At 40.2% G+C, this 18,945-nt stretch overlaps 1 protein-coding gene across 2 annotated transcripts in view; it reads left to right on the top strand.

The window, feature by feature from the left end:
* The window catches only part of ARHGEF12 (Rho guanine nucleotide exchange factor 12), a 78,087-nt gene that overhangs the window by 44,085 nt on the left and 15,057 nt on the right, over positions 1–18,945 (top strand). For both annotated transcript variants that reach the window (XM_009286742.2, XM_009286741.2), the window contains 23 exons: positions 6–55; positions 880–937; positions 1,674–1,852; positions 2,457–2,534; positions 3,157–3,276; positions 3,906–4,040; positions 5,637–5,708; positions 6,505–6,597; positions 7,509–7,619; positions 8,102–8,200; positions 8,802–8,844; positions 9,251–9,356; positions 10,187–10,324; positions 10,816–10,848; positions 11,870–11,984; positions 13,097–13,202; positions 13,424–13,636; positions 14,089–14,218; positions 14,531–14,566; positions 15,221–15,375; positions 16,049–16,195; positions 17,000–17,085; positions 18,579–18,704. In XM_009286742.2, coding sequence (XP_009285017.1) covers positions 6–55; positions 880–937; positions 1,674–1,852; positions 2,457–2,534; positions 3,157–3,276; positions 3,906–4,040; positions 5,637–5,708; positions 6,505–6,597; positions 7,509–7,619; positions 8,102–8,200; positions 8,802–8,844; positions 9,251–9,356; positions 10,187–10,324; positions 10,816–10,848; positions 11,870–11,984; positions 13,097–13,202; positions 13,424–13,636; positions 14,089–14,218; positions 14,531–14,566; positions 15,221–15,375; positions 16,049–16,195; positions 17,000–17,085; positions 18,579–18,704 — 2,429 coding nt within the window. The remainder of the gene's footprint in view (positions 1–5; positions 56–879; positions 938–1,673; positions 1,853–2,456; positions 2,535–3,156; positions 3,277–3,905; positions 4,041–5,636; positions 5,709–6,504; positions 6,598–7,508; positions 7,620–8,101; positions 8,201–8,801; positions 8,845–9,250; positions 9,357–10,186; positions 10,325–10,815; positions 10,849–11,869; positions 11,985–13,096; positions 13,203–13,423; positions 13,637–14,088; positions 14,219–14,530; positions 14,567–15,220; positions 15,376–16,048; positions 16,196–16,999; positions 17,086–18,578; positions 18,705–18,945) is intronic.

Below are 18,945 nucleotides of genomic sequence, written 5' to 3'. Positions count from 1 at the left end.
TCTAGATGGAGCAGCCATGCGGGCTGGAGTGCAGACAGGTGATAGAATTATCAAGGTAAGGCATTCAAATCATCAGAGAAATGGATCTTTTGTATTAAACGAGCTCTTTCCCTGAAAGAATGTCATTGATATGTCTGCTGTGTTGTTTGCATTTGCCTGTGGGATAGAGGAATGGTCTAAGTTTCTGTGTTCTGGGGGTACCAGAACAGTGACCACTGAAAGCCCACTGCTGAATGTTAGTTTTGCTGTGGATCACTCTCATTTCAGAGCTTTATGGGTGAGTTCAGCATCCTACAAGGTTCAAGTATCACATGTACAATAAAAACAGAAATGGAAGGGGAAAGAAGGAACAGAGAGTTATTAATAATTACCCGTAAATAAATAGTCTTCTTGGATTATTGTTTTTCCCCTAACTACCCCCACTGATGTGTTCTCTTGTAGTCCCAAACGACTAAGAAATCAAGTCCATAACTAAAAGGACTATCTAAACTATTGTTGCAAAATGATGGTTGTGCTACAGCAGCTACTAACACAGATAGAGCTGGGATTTCAACTAGGCATTTAAATTGATGAATTACATTAGTTACCTTAATTTTTTTTCTGCCCAGTCAGAGGTGGATTGCTTTTTTCTGTTTGGTTGTTTAGTTTTCTTTGGTATGTGTGTATAGCTTGCTTTTTGCAGAGCTCTGCTCACCAAGATAAACTGTTAGAAGGATAAAATGTTTATCTGTTAGTGTCTTGAAAGACATCGTAATGGAGATGGGGGGACAAAAAAAATACTGTTCCTCATTCTACGTGCTTATTGTGTAGTGTGTGGGTAGCTTTGGTTGGAAATCAGTAGCTAAACACTGTTAACTTTCTCTTCCTCCCTATGCCCAGGTGAATGGCACTCTTGTAACACACTCAAACCATTTGGAGGTGGTAAAGCTGATCAAGTGTAAGTAAAGGCAGGTTACTATTTTTGTCACTGTGCTCCTTTAAAGCGTGAAAGGCATAATTTTAAAGGACCAATGACTGATTCAGCTATCAAGTGACAAGGACGAGGTCTAACCATGCCCCATGCTGAGAGATAAGGGGTGTGTATGAAACAGTGAAGTGAAATGGGGGTAATTTTGACTTCTCAGGCTTGAGCTGATATATGCTTCTGCAGTTTCTCCTTAGCTTGATGTTCGAAGTTACCATCAAACCTTGTCTGCGCGTCTTCCCATTTTGATTCCACCTTAAATGCTGTAGCTATTCAGGCACTCTTAATGTAGGTTATTGTATGATGCTTGCAAAGTACTGGCGTTTCTAAAGGAATTGCATTCTTGGTTGATTTTCTTGCACAAGGAAGAAGGTGGTAGTGGTTCCTTCCACCCTAGCACAGTTTATTTTGTGGCATGAGCGTATGTATACTGTAAGTGCAACCTGGTAAATGTAACCTAATAGACTAGAAATTGGATTATGTGCTTTTATTAAGGATGATTATCATGAAAGTTTTTTGATTACCTGAAATTTAAACAGAGATCTCTAAAACAGAGCTGACAGTGCTCTCAGGTTCTCTGGTTTGAAGAACGAATGGGTGAAGGATGGTCTGAGTTTTGTTTCTAGGGCGAAATGGCGACCAGAGAAACAGCAACCATAGAAATCTGCAAGTGTGTCTGAAATGTGAATTGTTCTTGTTCTCTCTGCAGCGGGTTCCTATGTAGCTCTCACTGTTCAGGGGCGCCCACCGGGGTCGCCCCAGATTCCATTAGCTGATTCTGAAGTGGATCTGGCAGCATTTGGGCATATGTCTCCCATCATGACATCTCCCCATTCGCCTGGCACATCAGGAAATGCAGAAAGGATTACTAGCCCAGTGCTTGTGGGGGTAAGATTTAAAGCTCCCTTTCCAAAGAACCAGCGTAGCAGTGGAAGAAATGTAGTCATGTATTTTTTTTCTTGAATTGTTTTGCGCTTCTTGCACAAATCGCAAATTGGAATTGGAATACTTATCCTGCCACCCAGTGGGCATTTAATCACATGGGGAAAAACGTTTTGCAAGTAAAAATATCCAGTCCCATCTGAGATAATACAAAGACAGTGGAGGGGTTACTCACAGGTTGTCTTTAAGATACACCGCAGATTGCATGATGTGAGTTTATACATTGTCTGGTCCAAACCAGTCATGCTTGAACTTCTATTAAAAAGCAGATTGTAAGGTGTGCAGACACGTGGCAAAGAAGAGTAGGGAAAGCAAATAAGCAAACACTTCTGGTCTGTCTATTTTTTTTTTTTTTTTTTTAATGTTGATAGCTATGTTCAAAAGTAGGAAAGAATGCGTAGGATAGGATTTAGAAACTTGAATTGCTTCTTGTAGGGCTTTTCAGAGGCCATGTTTAGGAAGTAGATGAAAAGTGGGCATATACATTTTACTTATCTTTCTTCCCAGCTCCACCAAAAAACCTGACCCTTAATCTCTCCATATTTTCTAGGAGGAGAATAATATTGTCCACAACCAGAAGGTGGAGATTCTGAGAAAGATGCTACAGAAAGAGCAGGAGCGGCTGCAGGTACTGGAGTTGCATGAGTTTGAGAGGGTGGAGGAAAGTATGGTGCAAATACAAAGATCTGTTGTTGAATCACTACTTAGTAGCATCTTCAACATTCTCTTGCATAGCTTGTGTTTCAGCTTAGCTTTTCTATATACCGGCCTAACAGCAGAGATCTAATCACTCTTACAGATCAGCTCTTGAGATTTTAATCCTTGACAGAGTAAGGAAAAAATTGTGAGAGCTTTCTTAAATGGAAATGTATATATCCGTCAATCTGATCTAATCCGTGGGCAAGTAAGCCTCTTTGACTCTTACTGAGAGAGAGCGCTCAGTTTCTCACTAGGAGCTACAATTGGCACAGCACTCCGTGGTGGTGCTGAGTTATTGTGCCATCAGCTGTACGTTCAATGTGGTTGTGATTTTCAGTAAATCTCTAGAATGTGGTTATTTTCATATGGCACAGGAGAGAGAGAGGAGAGCTATATAAAATGGACGTTCTGTAGCATCTACTTAGTATGTGTGCAGATGTGCTGTTTATTATTTAAAATGTGCAAATGGAATGAAGATTACTAGTAGGTTGTAGTTCTAAGCTTTGATATTGAGGAGATACTGAGTGAAAGCTCATTAAATTATTTTTCAGTCTCTGCAAGAAGAGTATAGCCGATCACCCACCACACGACTGCTCAAAGAGATACAGGAGACGAAGAAGCACATTCCTCAGCTGCAAGAGCAGTTGTCCAAAGCCACAGGCTGTACTCAGGTAACAGAATGTGTCAGGCTTCTCTGTGGTGTGTTCCAGGTGAAGATTCTTGGGGGATGATGATGTTCTGGGCAAGCAGGAGTTCCCTGCCATGCTCTTCTGTGCTTGTACAGGCAAATTGCACCCTCTAGCGTTGAGACTTGTAATTAGGCTCGCAGAGGCTGTCAAGCAATACAGTGCAATGTCAGTATATGAAGTAGACTTAACAATGGCATTCCAAACCATCTGTGAAAAACTGCTTTTAAAACAGTAAGTGCAAGCTACGACGTGTTTATTAGTCTGTCTGTCCATACAACTAAAAGAAACCTGTGAAGTCATTCTTACAGTGGAGAATGAATAACTGGAAGCTTAAAACAGCTTCGCCTTTGCTTTTGAGAAGAAAAAAAAAAATGCAGGTGATATTATTTTTCCCTTTTTTCTCTGCCTATAATGTTATAAGTCCTGAAAACTTGGTGTGATTTTTCTGTTGTCTTCTCTTAGAAAAGCATTGCAGCCTTTTCTAGATACATGAAGAAAGTTTTATAAATAACGTGAACTAACGGGGTTTTGAAACAGCTACTGTTTAAGGATTGTCTCTTGAGATATTCTACTTGCTCTGTGCTGTCTCCCAACTCACTTTATCTTTTTAGGATGGAGTCTTGTCCTCCAGGTCTGTGACGGAATCGCTGCAGATCAGTGAAGTGGAGGCAGAGAGCGGGGATTGTGTGAGCAAGCTGGATTACAGTGGTGACAGCCCCTCCCGACCAAACAGTGACATTGCTGATGTGAGTCTTGAACAGCTCCGTGACTTTGCTTCTATACATTTCGGATTTGGTTTTCTTGTGCAGATTTTTTATGTTGTTCTGTGTATCATACATATGTACTCTGTCTCAGTAACACTGTGTATTACTAGAATAGGCTTCTCACTACACACCAAAAATATTTCCCTGAGGAAGCATGCTATATTGGTCTTCCATGAGGGACTGGGAAAAAAATACTGTGGGGTTTGGGTTTTTATCCAGGATTAGATTTTCCTGGCACAATGCCTGTAACCAGACCAAGAAAGATGGATGCCAGCATCTTTCTCAGAACTCAGAGATGCCAATTAGAGCATCTTTTAAGGGTATGGTAATGTTCCAATTGCGGTAACTGTGACTCAGATCCAGTCAGTGGGCATGTTGCCATGAAAGTGGGGAAGAACCTTACTTCTACCAAATAAGCTTCAATTATTGCCAACAGTAAAGGCTCTTAGTCTGTTCACTCATTAGTTGTCAATCTGTGTGCTCGTATGGTCTCCCTAATCGAGTGTCTTAGTGACTTAATTAAGGATTAGGTGCTATCTGATTAGTGCAGAGGAATTGAGACTCTGTACTTGGGTTTTGGCCTACGTTTGTTGTTTAACTTAAGGATGCGGGAGCTAAATTTGTACTAGCAGTTGGAAGTGAAAGGAAGGTGCGTCAGATATACCTCCAAAATGTGAACATACATGACTCTATTTTGAAACATTCCTCCTCCAACTCCAAATCTGACTAGATATCACTCATGTTTGTATATAATAAATGCAGAACAAAATTCATAGCTATCTTCCTAATAAACTTAATCCTGTCAGTATTGTGAATGGTATTTGATCACTGGAGGTGATTGACACACCAAACGCTCAAGCTTTTCAATCCAAAGTGACCCTGAGAAACTTAAGGGTTGGGGGCAGTAGAAACCTCTCAAAGTTTAACAAGTCCAGAGTTCTACAGCTGGGGTGAAATAATTCCATGCATCAATACAGGCTAGAAACCAACAGGCTGAGTAGTAGCCTAGCTGAAATGACCTGGGTGTTACTGTGGCCACGCTGAAGATGAGCCAACAGCACATGCTTCTTTTTGCAAATAAAGCCAAGTGTCTACTGGGCTATATGAGAAAGAGGATTGCCAGCAGGTGGAGGGAAGTTACTAGCCCCTTCTGCTGGGCACTGGTGAGACTACACCTGGGAGAGCCTTTGCTGGGAGCCTGCTCTTCAGAGGGGATGTTGAGAAAAGGGCCTAGTCAGAGAGCTAGCAACATAGGTACTACATAAACTGTCAGAAGAGGTGGGGAGAGCAAAGAGAAAGCTAGGGACAGGTGCACTAGTAGATTTTACAGCTCTACTATTATTCAGTGTCACTAGCTTTCTTACCAAAACTGCTTCTGCATTTGGTTGTTTTGTGGTTTTTTAGGAAACTGCATGTAGGTCACACGTTTTAGTTTGGCTGTTCATACCTCAGCTGTTTAACAGTTCACTCTGTGAGAAAGGAGAAGTTTTGGTGGTTGTGGCTGAAAAACTTACTGTGCAATTCTCATTTTCCTGGATTTGCTGGTACTCACCAGGACTGAACTTCCTTCTTTCCCAGAGTCCTCGCAGTGGCTTGAAGGAGCGGATTTATCCGGATGAGAGCCCAGAAAAGACTGAGGTTCAAGATACTGTGAGTACAAAACATAAAGTGTCACAACAGCATCTCCTGTAATGGGCCCATTAAAACTTTGCTGGTTTTCCTCCGCTTTCTAGATGGAGCACGCATGAACTTTGCTTTAGAAAATAAAATGCAATTAAAACTGCAGGGAAAGTTGATGAGCTGAGTAAATGTTTATGGAGCTTAAGAGCAGGCCCATTTAGAGGCGAGAAATATATAATGAGCAGTAAACCAGCTGGACCTAAAATAGGTAGAGCAGTTGTACCTATTTTATTCCTTGAGTCCAGCAGTAAATGAAAGTCTTTTCTTTAGGATAGTTAGTCATTACGAGGCTGGCATTATCAGGGATGGCCTCAAGAGTAAGTAAAAGTGGAACGTTGTAGAAAGTGCAGACCTATCTGAATGTACTATTTTCTTCCTTAGGATGACTTCTTGAAGTATTTTTCCCCTCATCTGCTTGACTTTCCAAAGTTGTATTTCTCCATTTGTACTAAGATGGCATTTGTCATATGCTACATGCTCAGTGTGCTCGTGTCTGTAGATAATGCAGTTGATTTTGAATCATCTGATTTAATGTTTCTGAATGCTTGCAGCGTGGCAGAAGCATTCGTAAGGGGATCTCACAACTGCAGACTTGGACAAGGTTGAGTAAAGACACATGGGTTTCCATTGAGTTTTGAGAAGGAGAATAAAAATGATAGTAATGTCTCTAACTTGGTAAAGAAGGTTTACTGTGCCAAGAGAGTACATTGTACAATGTACACTGTACATTTCTTCCTTCTCTTCCCTCATTTCCCACTCACCCCAGGATTCCCAGTCCAGTGTTGGAAGTCCTTTATCCCGAGTGGGGCCTCAGATCATTGGAGCAGAGGATGACGACTTTGACACTGAACAGGAGCAGGTGGGAATGACTTTTAGCCTCAGCCACCTCTTTTCCCCCTCAACCAGAATTCTGTTCCTCTGTGCCTAAACTACAAGTGCTCCATGACTTGTTTTTATTGAGCAGTTCTTGTGTGGTGAATTAAGAACTAGAGAATGTGATTCCTGTAGTGGCTGATCTTGCCAAATAAAAACATTTGGGGAGTTTGTGACAATATGCCGTCTTTGATTCTTTCTGTTACTCTTTCTTTCTTCTCATAACTTCAAGCAATTCTGTTCCTCTGTGCCTAAACTACAAGTGCTCCATGACTTGTTTTTATTGAGCAGTTCTTGTGTGGTGAATTAAGAACTAGAGAATGTGATTCCTGTAGTGGCTGATCTTGCCAAATAAAAACATTTGGGGAGTTTGTGACAATATGCCGTCTTTGATTCTTTCTGTTACTCTTTCTTTCTTCTCATAACTTCAAGCTTTCTAGAAATTCATTCGCCTTACTTAATTTTCTTTTGCTTATTTAGTTTCTATTAAGTTCTCGTTATTGTCCTCTTTCTTTCTTCTCATAACTTCAAGCTTTCTAGAAATTCATTTGCCTTACTTAATTTTCTTTTGCTTATTTAGTTTCTATTAAGTTCTGCGTTATTGTCACAGCAGTATAGCTGCTGTGGCTTTTGACATATTCTGAGTTATTTTAGCTGTCCTTTGCTCTGAATTATATTTCATTATTTTGTACCCAGTGTTCAGGAGAGTATTTAAAAGAAGTGTTCCTATTGTAAGCTCTTCCTGGGATGTTAGAATGGCATTGCAAAGGTTCTGGAATTGATCAGTTTTTATTTTAATTAAACAAATGAGGAGCTAAGCTGTTGGAACAAAGCTTCTTGGTTTTTCTCACAGTAGCTTTCTTGAATAATTCAAATAGTTTCCATGTATCTCTACAGATTAACGGACAATGCAGCTGTTTCCAAAACATTGAGCTCCTGAAATCTCGCCCAGCTCACCTGGCTGCTGTTCTGCATCATGTAGTGTCCCAGTTTGACCCTGCAGCATTGGTAAGATGTTCTGGAATTGTTTCCCTGACCCAAATTGGTAGTCTTAACCAGAGTGTATCAGGATCTCCTTGTGTAGCATTGTCAGTGACATGGTTGGAACGGCAAGGAGAGAAATGCAGATCTGTGCAGGCATGAGAGTATTTCAGATAAATGAAGAGAAGCACAAAGAACTGTCTCCCTGACATTTAGCTGTTTACAAATAAGTATTTAGCTCTTGAAAGCATTTCATTCCACCCTAAGGTGGTGGGATTAGTTGTCTACAGGGAAGGTCTGACCTCTATCCCCCCGGCTCCTTCTCTGCTGATTACCGGGGCAGCCTAGCCGAGGTTACGTGAGCAAGCTAGATGGCTGAAGGTAGCTAGGAAGAGTTTCAATCCAGCAATGCTGAAATCCTTGAAATATTTGAAAGAAAACTTGGAGTTAGGAGTGTTAGAAGAGTTCTCATGGTATCGCTTAATTTCTTCCCCTCCTGTTTCCCACAGTTGTGCTACCTTTACACAGACTTGTACAAGCAGACCAACTCCAAAGAGACTCGGCGTGTCTTCCTTGAGTTTTACCAGTTCTTCTTGGACCGAGCTGCAGTAGGTTCCAGTCCTTTCTCTCATTTTCAAGCATATCTAGCAAGTTGACTTTTACCTTTCTCCACTCTCCTGAACTGGAAAAAACTAAGGAGTTATTTAAGTCCTCCAAAATAAAAAATTTTTTTGTTTAAATGTTACCAGTGAATAGGGGAAAATGAATGGTGTATAGCCTCAGATGCCTGGTAACTCAATAAATCACGGGGAATGCATTGTCTGATAGGAGAAATAATTTTGTGATATGTAAGCAAGCTCTAAGCTGTTATACATTGCATTTTAGTTAATAATTGCTGCATATATTGGTGTGGCTATTGCAAGGATTGGGAAATTTTATGTGTCTGTTGGAAAGCCTGAGAAACTTCTTCACTGTCATGAATTGGACTACCAGATAGTGTAGCAGAGGCTAGTACTACATGTTTAGATGAAATAATCCTTGTGTAATATAATATATATTCAGGATGGGAGTCTTCCCCTTAATACCTTCAGGTGTTCAGGTTGTATGATTTCGGCTTTTGTGTGGATTTTCTTGTATGTTTTGTACTCTGTGTTTTACTAGGGTGGTGTTTGTTGCGTATGTTCTCCCAGTCTTTCTTTTCTTTCACAGAATCTAAAAGTTCCAGTTCCAGATGAAATCTCCTTAGAACTAGGTAGGGTGCTCTTGCCTCGGGTATCTATTTCTGCAGTTTCTACTGTCTGAGGCAGTCCAAGCAAGTTTCTGAAATGTATGTGGGATTACTTCAAACATATGGTGTCATGTGTTACAGGGAGAGACAAATACTTCTTATGTTTCTTGGGGAGGGCATAATGCGTGGTCTGATACATGCGTAAGTGGTGGGAAGCATTGGCCACATTGGCATGTACATTTTTCAGTACGGTAACGGATGTGACCAAAGCTGCTTATGCTTAATGCACTGAAAGTCGTATTATCAGCAAGTGAAAGGCAAAAGGGTACTCTTGGGTGGGTTAAAGTATACATGTGAGTGATTTTATTCTAAGGTGGAGAGGACTATTCTCAAAAGAATGATCTATTAATTTTTCTCTTCTGACTTACAGACAGAAGAAGGCCAGAACTCCTTCCTGAAGAGCTTCATCGCCAGTTTATACAAACTATGCAAGATAAAGTCTGTCCAGAAGTTCAAAGGAATCTGGAAGATTTCAGGTAACAACAGTTGTCTGTGCAGTTTTCGTTTAATTCATACCTGCCCTCAGTCAACATGTCCAATACAGGGAAGTCAAAACTCGGGGGACATAGTAATTCATCTTGGACTGAATAGGAAGATACCACTGGAGAAGGCCTCCAGGGTCACCCTGTGACCAATCCTTGAATGTTTTTTGACACTGTGTTGCAAGTAATCAATTGCAAGATCAGTTTTAGAGCTTGGATTCTTCATTCCTTGAAGCTATTTGAGGCAATTTCAGAATATTGTTACTCAGGTGATGTTATATAAATCCTTCTTACTAACTGTGTTTATAATCAGCTTACATATTTTTTTTTTTTCTTCTCCTTTTTTCCTTCCCTCTCCCTTTTGGGCACGGAATAATCCACTTTAGAATGCTGTGATGGGCATATAGTAGAATTTGATAATTAATATGCCCTTTCACGTGGGGTCTTAAGAGCTCTGTGCCAACATGAGACATTATACCAAGACAAGTGTTCAATAATGGACTTTTACATACCTAAAAATGTCTCTATTCAAGTATATGCTTCAAATACACAGCGTGGGATGCTGCAAAAAGAGTAACTACTTTTTCTTGACCCTTGCAATGGTAGCCTCTTAATAAATATCATACAACTTTATCCCTCCAAAGGCTATCTTCCTACGTTTTACAGTGAGTGCAAATGTTATGGAGAAATGTTGTGACTTCTTCATTTTCATACAGAAACCAATAATGAAACCTGTTTGACATTCTGAATGTCAAGAGATTGCTGCTGCTTGTTACAGGTCAGTATTCCATTTCAAGTGATGCTTCCCTCTCCCCGTTTTTCAGGCAGAAACGTAGTATGGGATTGACCCTGGCAGAAGGGGAGCTAACCAGGCTGGATGCAGAAAGAGTTCGTGACCGGAATGCAGTGGAGAAGGAAAGAGCATGTGCAGAACAGATCATTGCTAAAATTGAGGAAGTGTTGTGAGTAACAGCAAGTATAATTGTGGGGGTAAAAAAGGTTGTACCCTGGACCTGACAACAACAGAGCAAAGGAATTAGGAACTAGAATAGCAATTTGACATCACTACGTTTACATTGCTTCCACTGTTTGCTGTCAACATATGTTTGAGTAATGATAGCCAAAACTAAGCTAATAGTTAGGTAAAGTCCATATATCTTTTCAAGCAGGCTACTGTTCAAATAGCAGAGGAAAAGCTTCCATTGTCAGCTTGTGCATTATTAGATCAGAGTCCTTTTTCTGGGTTGTAGAAACCTATAGCCCATTTTTTCTTTTCATGTGAGCTGAATCCAATTTTCCCAGCTGAACCTTTGTTTTTGTTTACTCCCCCCCGCCTTGGGACTTTCTAACATTCTAAAGGACACTTTGAACACAACTGCTGATGCTCTGGGTGGATGTGACTGGGTGTTAATTGATTTTTGAGTTTCTTTTCTAAATTCTTTCTTGTTTTTAGGATGACATCTCAGCCTTTGGAAGAAGACAAGAGGTAATGGAAGTTGTGTGGGCTGTCTGTGAAGTAAAAACCTCACTGTTGGCTCCCTGTTCTGCTGAGCAGAACAAGACAGCCCTCTGCTGGCTGTAGCCACAAACTCTCATTTTCCAAATCCCCTGGCATAGTAATTTGAATTCAGAGCATCAACCTCTTGCTCTCAACCTCTTCTTACTCTGAAGTTTGTTGCCTTTGTTTCAGATCTGAAAAAGTTACTGTCGCTGAGAGTTCATGTTTCTTTTGGTTTTGTTTTGTAGCTGTTTCAATCTGGTCTAACACTTATTTTCTGTATGTGCCTTGCCTTATTCAGTGTGTGTGTGTATACAACCAATTTGAATTCAGAGCATCAACCTCTTGCTCTCAACCTCTTCTTACTCTGAAGTTTGTTGCCTTTGTTTCAGATCTGAAAAAGTTACTGTCGCTGAGAGTTCATGTTTCTTTTGGTTTTGTTTTGTAGCTGTTTCAATCTGGTCTAACACTTATTTTCTGTATGTGCCTTGCCTTATTCAGTGTGTGTGTGTATACAACCACCTGGGTAGCTTTTACTGTACTCTTTACAGCAACCATACCTTTTACTTACTTATTTTTGTGTGTATACAACCGCTTGGGTAGCTTTTACTGTACTCTTTACAGCAACCATACCTTTTACTGTTACTTATTTTTACCATAACTCAAAACTATAATGTGACTTCAAGTATGTATTTAGTATATAATTTTAGGACCTTCTGTGTAATTCTCAAAATATTATTTTTACCTCCTAGGCTGGTACGCCTTTTATATACTCCATCTTTTGTTTACAGGAGGACAAATTCTGATATTGGCTGAGTCTTTCCCATTGTCTGTGATAGTTTGTTTCATATTAAAAAAAAAAAAAAAGCCAAGTTCTTTCAATCTAAAAATGGTTAATTTCTCAATAGAAGAATTGCATTTGACCTTTTTCATTTTCTTGACAAAATGTATTTTCCCCAGTACATTTCTCCTTATCCTCCATTTTCTTTTTTTTGTATATACTTGGCAGTTCCACAATGCAGTATGTGATTCTTACTTACATGAAACACCTGGGAGTCAAAGTTAAAGAACCTCGGAACCTGGAGCAGAAGCGTGGCCGTATTGGTTTCTTGCCAAAGATCAAGGTAGTAGTGTTGTGGCCAGAGTGCATTTGTTTAAAGCTGCCCAGCATGAGTGCTTCATTAGAATTCAAAATCCACTTTTGCATGACACGTTAGAAGTTGGTATGATTTTACAGTCTTCATTGCTGCATCAAGAGGGTCTGGGATTACTGAGCTGCACAGAAAACCTAACAGCTGAAATTGGGTTCTACATATGTTTTCAGACACGTGAATTACAAATGAGTTGCCTTCTTTCTTCCTTTATCTATATGCCTGAATTCTAACTGCTTGTTTTTCACACTTCTAGCCTTATTAAAACTTTGGGTGAGAAATGTGTCATATAATACAACTTTGAATCACTTGAGCATCTCATTAAGGCTAATCAGGCTGTTGGCCTGTATACTTTTAGTTTTTGTCTTGAGAAACTTGCCCAAAAACTCATGCTTCATGATGCAGGAAAGCTACTCTTCCTGCCACCCACACTTTTCCAGTTATATAATGAGATTTTCTACCAAAACTCCATCTCTGTGGGCGTGTTCAGTCGTCTCCCACAGTATGGGGGTGTATCTGGTCACAGTAGCTACTTACTTTCATCAGCATTTCAGCTTCCTTTGAAATGTTAAGACTGTTACGAGCAGTTCCGCACTGACAGTGCGAAAAGGTTAGATCAAGCGTTCGCAACCTTTCTGAAATGGTAAGATAAGTTGTATTTCTCTCTCCCAGATTAGAGTCTCTATGCTTGTGGAGGTTTGGAGTCACAAGATGTTGTGCCTTACAGAAACAAGGTGCTACTGGTCGCTGTAAATTGGTCCCTTACCTTAGAGAGGAGAGTGGTTTCTAGCTCCTCCTAAGTTAAAAGCAGGGTGTGTGAGTTTTTGCTTATAACAGATGTCTCTCTTAAGATGCTGTGGCTCCCCGCTGCTAACCCTGTTACGCACCACTTGTAGTCTGTCCGTAGGCTGTCTTTCCTCTGATGCTGCAGGATGTTGACCTCTCAGTAACTTGTTAGAAATAAATTTCTCTTGGACCAAACTCCTGCAGTTTTAAAGAATTAGTCAATATCTCAGTAAATAACTGGATTTGAAGAAATGAGTGATCTGTTTGTTTTTCTTTTCGTTGTTGTATATTAACGGCAGCAAAGTATCAAGAAAGAGAAAGAAGGAGAGGAAAAAGGAAAGAGAAGAGGCTTTCCTAATATTCTGGGCCCACCAAGGAGACCGAGTCGACATGATAGTAGTGCAAGTATGTCAGACAAGGAAATATATGTTCCCTAACTATCAGTCTGAAAGCCAGATAAAGTCTCTGCTGTCTTTTAAAATTCCATGCTAAGACGACTCAGTAAACTTTTTGTTTTTAAAACATGTTTTTGAAGACACACATTTTGTCCTGAAATGCTTCCTGTCTTCATTGCTGAAAATAGGTAAAAGCTCTTTCAGCAATATAATGGCTCTGTGTTTGTTTAGTTGGCAGAGCCATGGAAATGCAGAAGCCCCGCCATCCAAAGCACTTACCTACAGCGTCTTCTGTTAGCCCAGAGCCACCAGATTCTAGCAAGATGCGCCAGAGCGGGGCCTCCAGTGATGGAACAGATACGCCATACCCACCTGCCAACCCAATGTCTCCCTTGGCAATGGGTCCCTTTTCTTCTCCAGAGGGAAACAAGGACAGCGAAACAGGTAGGATGATACTAGCAAAGAGGAATGATTAAAGATTGTGTTGTGAATGGGATATGCAAAGCACAGTTTTGATGCAACAAACTTGACAGATTAGGAAATGTTTTTATGTCATTATACATGATCTTCCTCGGTGCTTAGTCATCTTTTCTGACTTAGTCTCTGGTTCAGGTTTGGAAATCTTATCGTGGCCAGAAATTGTTGTTAGGTGGGTTCTATCACTGTGGCATTGGATCATCTAACAGGAAGAAAACCAGTCTCGGGTGCCTGCTTTTGTAAGCACAAGTCCAGTGTTGTCTGGAAACATTTGTCACTGAGATTTTTCTTACCAACCTAAGAATTCAGTTCCTCCAGCTCTAAACTGAAATGAGGCTGTGAATCAAGAGGCTATGAAGTTCTCTAATGTACTCTAATTTGGTACAGATCGTGACATTTCGTACTCACTCTCTGTTTAGGTTTGAAGCAGACTGGAGAAGCTCCACCTGCTAATGACTGTATGGATGGCACACCCCGCACACCTAATAATACCTTTGAATTCCCATCTCCTTTGGAAAACTTGCAGGAGGAGGAGGGAGAATCAGAGAGGTAACTGTGGTGCCCTGGTGGCTTGAGCCTTGGAAGAGAGTCAATGTGACAGTGGCTGTTCAAGCTGGGTCTATAAAACTATTAGTGACATCATTTGCATTAAACATTATTGGTAGAAGTAGGAAATGCTGATCTGTGTCTGCTGCTATGGTAGTACTAGAAAACTCTCTATAGATCAGGAGGGTGAGGCTGACAGATGGACAAAATGTTCTAATTAGGAGGTTAGGCCTTTACTCTGAAGTTATGCCGAATGTCTGAGTGGGGTGAAATTCTTGCATAAGCTTCCGTAATAATTCCTTTCATTCTTTGCAGAATGGTTGACATGGGAACACCAAAGCCTTTTCGCAAGTGAGTATGCTTATGAATGTTTGAACTTCACTGAATTTGTTGAGATTTTAATAGGTTATGAAGTAGAATGCAGTCGAGTTCATTGTCCTGAGCCAGTACAATTGTCTGCATGATCTTTCCTTTTCTTAAATAACACACATATGAAATGAGACACTGGCATCTGTATATAGGACAGGTGGACTGAATCATATGCAGATAAGCCCTTTGATCTATGAGTGAAGCATGGTGATTGTTGTATCTACTGATTTGGTATCTACTGATTTGAATTGATGGGTTAGGGAGTTGAGATTTCCACATTTTGTTTTTAAATGTGTGTGTTGCTGTTAGCTCTGTATCTGCAGATAGATGGAGGAAAGAAATTGTAACCTGCCCTTTCACCGACTTGATATTTGACTTCAAGCAAATTGTTTTGTCTGTATCATTAAAAGGAGGGTTATGGAAATACTGTAAGAACAGATATTCACTCTTAGTTGTTCTGTAAAGGGCAAAATTAGAAAATGTGCCTATAGGTTCAGACATCTAACAGCCTCCAGCTGTTACGGAGAGCACATTCAATGCTTTACAACTGATATATATACTTAAGATTTTCTCTTCTTTCTTCCTTACACCCGTGCCTAAAATGTGAAGTATCTGACAGATATTTTTTCATGTTAGGATGGACAGTGTTGGTTTCACAGATGTACAAAGTGAAGATGAGCTGTATGATTTTGACATGGACATGGACCCTCCCAACTGGCAGCAACTTGTGAGCCGAGAAGTGTTGATGGGGCTGAAACCCTATGAAATCAAGCGCCAAGAAGTGATTAATGGTGAGATGGATATTTTTTCCTAGCTCACCCAGCACAAAGTTGAAACCTATCCTCTGGAGCTCTGAAGTTCTTAAAATTTAAAACTAGGTCTTTCTTCACTGATTTGCTCAAAGTAGTGGCCATCTATTACTTCTGGTTTGCAGAGTTTGTGTGTGTGAAACTTGTACTTGTTACTGAAAAGTATCCTGAGATGAGACTCATGCAGTCCTTGGAGGAGAAATAAAAAATACTAAATGGTTTGGCACTGAAAGGCCAGTTTGCAGTATCATGTTCTAGAAAAGAAAGCAAGAGGCACTGTCTAGACCATTGGAAAGCACATGATGCAAATGGAAAGCTACTACCAAACTTCATCTTCAAAGCTTCATCTTAATTTCAGGTCTTGCAATCCTGCAGGACACTCCAAGTGGCTATATGAGCTGCTGAGAGCTCGCTGTTTGTTTGGGTTAAACTGAGTCACGAATCTATTGGCTTCTCCGTTCTTTCAAACATGGAAGTATAGCAGAGCATGGCTCCATTCTGGAGCAAGCTGGAATGTGGGCCAGCAAGGGAAGCGTTGGTGAGGGAGCCTTTTGTAAGTTCATACTTCTGACTTCTGTTTGCTTCACACTTGGATCCACGTTGCCACACCTCCTTAAGTAGGTAGTTACAGTCCTGCTTTCCCCTCTCTCTTCAGAGTTACTTTACACCGAGAGAGCTCATGTCCGCACGCTGAAGGTTCTGCATAATGTCTTCTACCAGCGTGTCACCCGGGAAGGGATCCTGAACTCAAGTGACAAACGGAAAATCTTTTCAAATCTGGAGGATATCCTTGGGCTTCATGGTAAGAGCAGCTGAGGTGCCTTTCAGCTTTGTAGTCTCAGCTGGAATTCTGGATACAAATATCTGAAAAATTTAAGCAAGTGACCCTGAAACAAGAGGCAACCCTGTACAACACTTCAGATGAAAAAGAATACTACAGCTGTTCTTCCTTTCGCACACGGTTTTTTCCATTTCTGATTTACAAAGATATTTTGATAAAGAAAGCACGTGTCCACTGTTTCAGATACTTGCTTTTTTCTTATCTGTGCACACAGACTCTCTTGTGCTGATTCATGCTTTGATAAAAGGAGCAATTCTTTGATGAATGGTCTTTATGGGTCAATGTTAAAAACATTACAACTGTTGTTGAAGAGAATATGAAAACAAATCTGAAAAGATTGATGTCTTGCAGGTGGTTTTGAAGGGCGGCCCTTTCTAATTGTTTAGAGAAAGGACTGTTCAGAATCAGAATTTCAGCTCTGCCACTGAATAATCAGCTGTATAATTTTATGCAGGTGGCTTGAAGTGTGTTCTACATTATTCCTATGTTTTTAAAAGGGCAGTGATGTTGAGCCTCAGAAAAGATAAGACTGGAAAGGTTCTTAGGGGTAATTTGAAGACAGGTGAGACAGAAGTGCAAAGGAGTTATGTAACATTTTCTTAGATATTCTACTAAATTTATTATGTTGCAGGACACTTTCCATTTTTTTAATTTAATTGAAATTACTGCAAATCTAGTCTTTTTCCTAGAATAGCTTTTATTTTAAAATAAACGCTGAAAATTAAGCAAACAATTTGAGCAGTATTAATTTTTTTTTTTTTTAAGTTGCATTGAACGATCAGATGAAAGCTGTCCGAAAAAGGAACGAGACTTCTGTTATTGGCCAAATTGGGGAAGACTTGCTTTCCTGGGTAAAATCCTTTTTTTCTTTCTTGTACTTGAAAATAATGTTTCATAGAATGACAAACAGAGCCAGAGGTTAGTGAAGGTAATCCCCAGCTAATAGGAACTGAAGGTCTTAGAGTTGCCATTTCTATGGAGCCAACACAGAGCTAGAGAATGAGGGTTGAAGGAAAGCAGGAAGAACTCATAGGATTTTCATTTGGCTAGAGGTAAGGGTAATTTAAGGAAGAAAAAATAACTTCCTTATGATGTGTGGGTAGAGTAGAAAGGTAGTTTTGGAGACACAAAGATGAGAGTAGGATTTTGAAAAATCTAATAGCACAATTTATTTCAGTAACACTGAAATATAAGTCTTGTGTTGCCCGTGGTGCAGTTAGAAGACAGTTAAAAATACTGATTTCCAATCCTAGAATTTACATAGCTGAACCTTTTCAAATTGATAGCACTGTTGCAGGCTTCCTTTCTGAGATCCAAATGACAGAAGCAGGAGAGATGTAGATCTTTAAAAAAAAAAAAAAAAAATTCTCTCTCAGGAATTTCCCATTTTCATTTTTCAGTTGTTTGTTTTCAAGCCTACTTAATTTAGGATTGAAGATTGATCTGCTTATTCTTTTCAGCTCTTCATGCAGAAGTCTCTTACGGGTTGTTTTTTTTTTTTATATCCCACTGTTTGTCTAGTATTCCAGAAAAAAAGGAAGAAAACAAAAATCAGATGTGGCTGGTAAAGAAACACCTCCAACCTGTCCAGTTCTCCTGTTTATTATGAAAAAACAAGAAAATACTTGCTAGAGCAAGCTAGACCTTAAGCTAATAGTTATATGCCCTTGCGTAGTGTTCTAGCTAAGTGGCTAAAACAAAAAAAACACAGGATCTCATTCTCCAGAGTGATTATTTTCAGGCGTTACTACGCTGCATCACAGACTGGGTAGCAGGAATGGGAAGAGTTGCAGTTGCAGTAACAGATGAACCATCTGTCATCTGCGGCACATTTCTCGGCCCTGCTCGTGGCTATCATTTCCCCTAGCCATGTTTTTGTAATACTTTTGTTTAGGAAATAAGATGTTGTGTTATATTCTGGTGTTTAAGCATGGGTGTCCCTGAGAAACAAGATGACCTTTGGTCTTGGCTTTGCTGACCAACAGTCTGGTAAATAATCCCTTGTCATTCATGTGAGTGCAGTTTTTTCTGCTCTCCTTCTGGCTGACAGCGGAGACATGGCACTATATTCTCCCTCTGAATCAGGAGTGCATTTATGGAAAGGATTGGATGTGCTAGGGCTGGAGACAGGAGAACTGTAGAGTTTGAGATGTAAAGGGGTTCCTCAGTAGACTGGGAAGACAAGGCCTTAAAAACAGGATGGAAATTACTTCTCCTATTTTGCCAGTAATTCCCTTCTTCCCTGGCAAGACTGGTTCTGCTACGTGGCTATATGTCTGTTGAAAGTGGCACATGCTGAACTTGAGTCTTGTCTAAATTTGGCTTTCTTGGCTTTCTGGCACAGTTTAGTGGACCAGCAGAGGAGAAGCTGAAACATGCAACTGCCACGTTCTGCAGTAACCAGCCCTTTGCTCTAGAGGTCATCAAGTCACGCCAGAAGAAGGACTCTCGCTTCCAGACTTTTGTGCAGGTGAGTTTTATGCAAGGGTTTGAGCTGCCTGAGGATGTGGCTGGTGGCCAGCATAGCATAATGAATGGTTGTAGATAAAGTTACTGTAATTAATGACATCATGTCTCACATTGTCTTCAGATTGGGATCATTTCCAATACCGTATTTATCTCTGCTAATCGTTTCTGGAGAGAGGAGCCTTTAATTCTGGGGAACACAGAATGTCCTTATAGAATGCAAGAAAGCAAATGCTGTCCCAGGC

Source organism: Aptenodytes forsteri, unplaced genomic scaffold (genome assembly GCF_000699145.1).
Source record: "Aptenodytes forsteri isolate BGI_AS27 unplaced genomic scaffold, ASM69914v1 Scaffold760, whole genome shotgun sequence".
NCBI classification, from domain to species: Eukaryota; Metazoa; Chordata; class Aves; order Sphenisciformes; family Spheniscidae; genus Aptenodytes; species Aptenodytes forsteri.
This window is presented reverse-complemented; position numbering and strand designations above follow the sequence as displayed.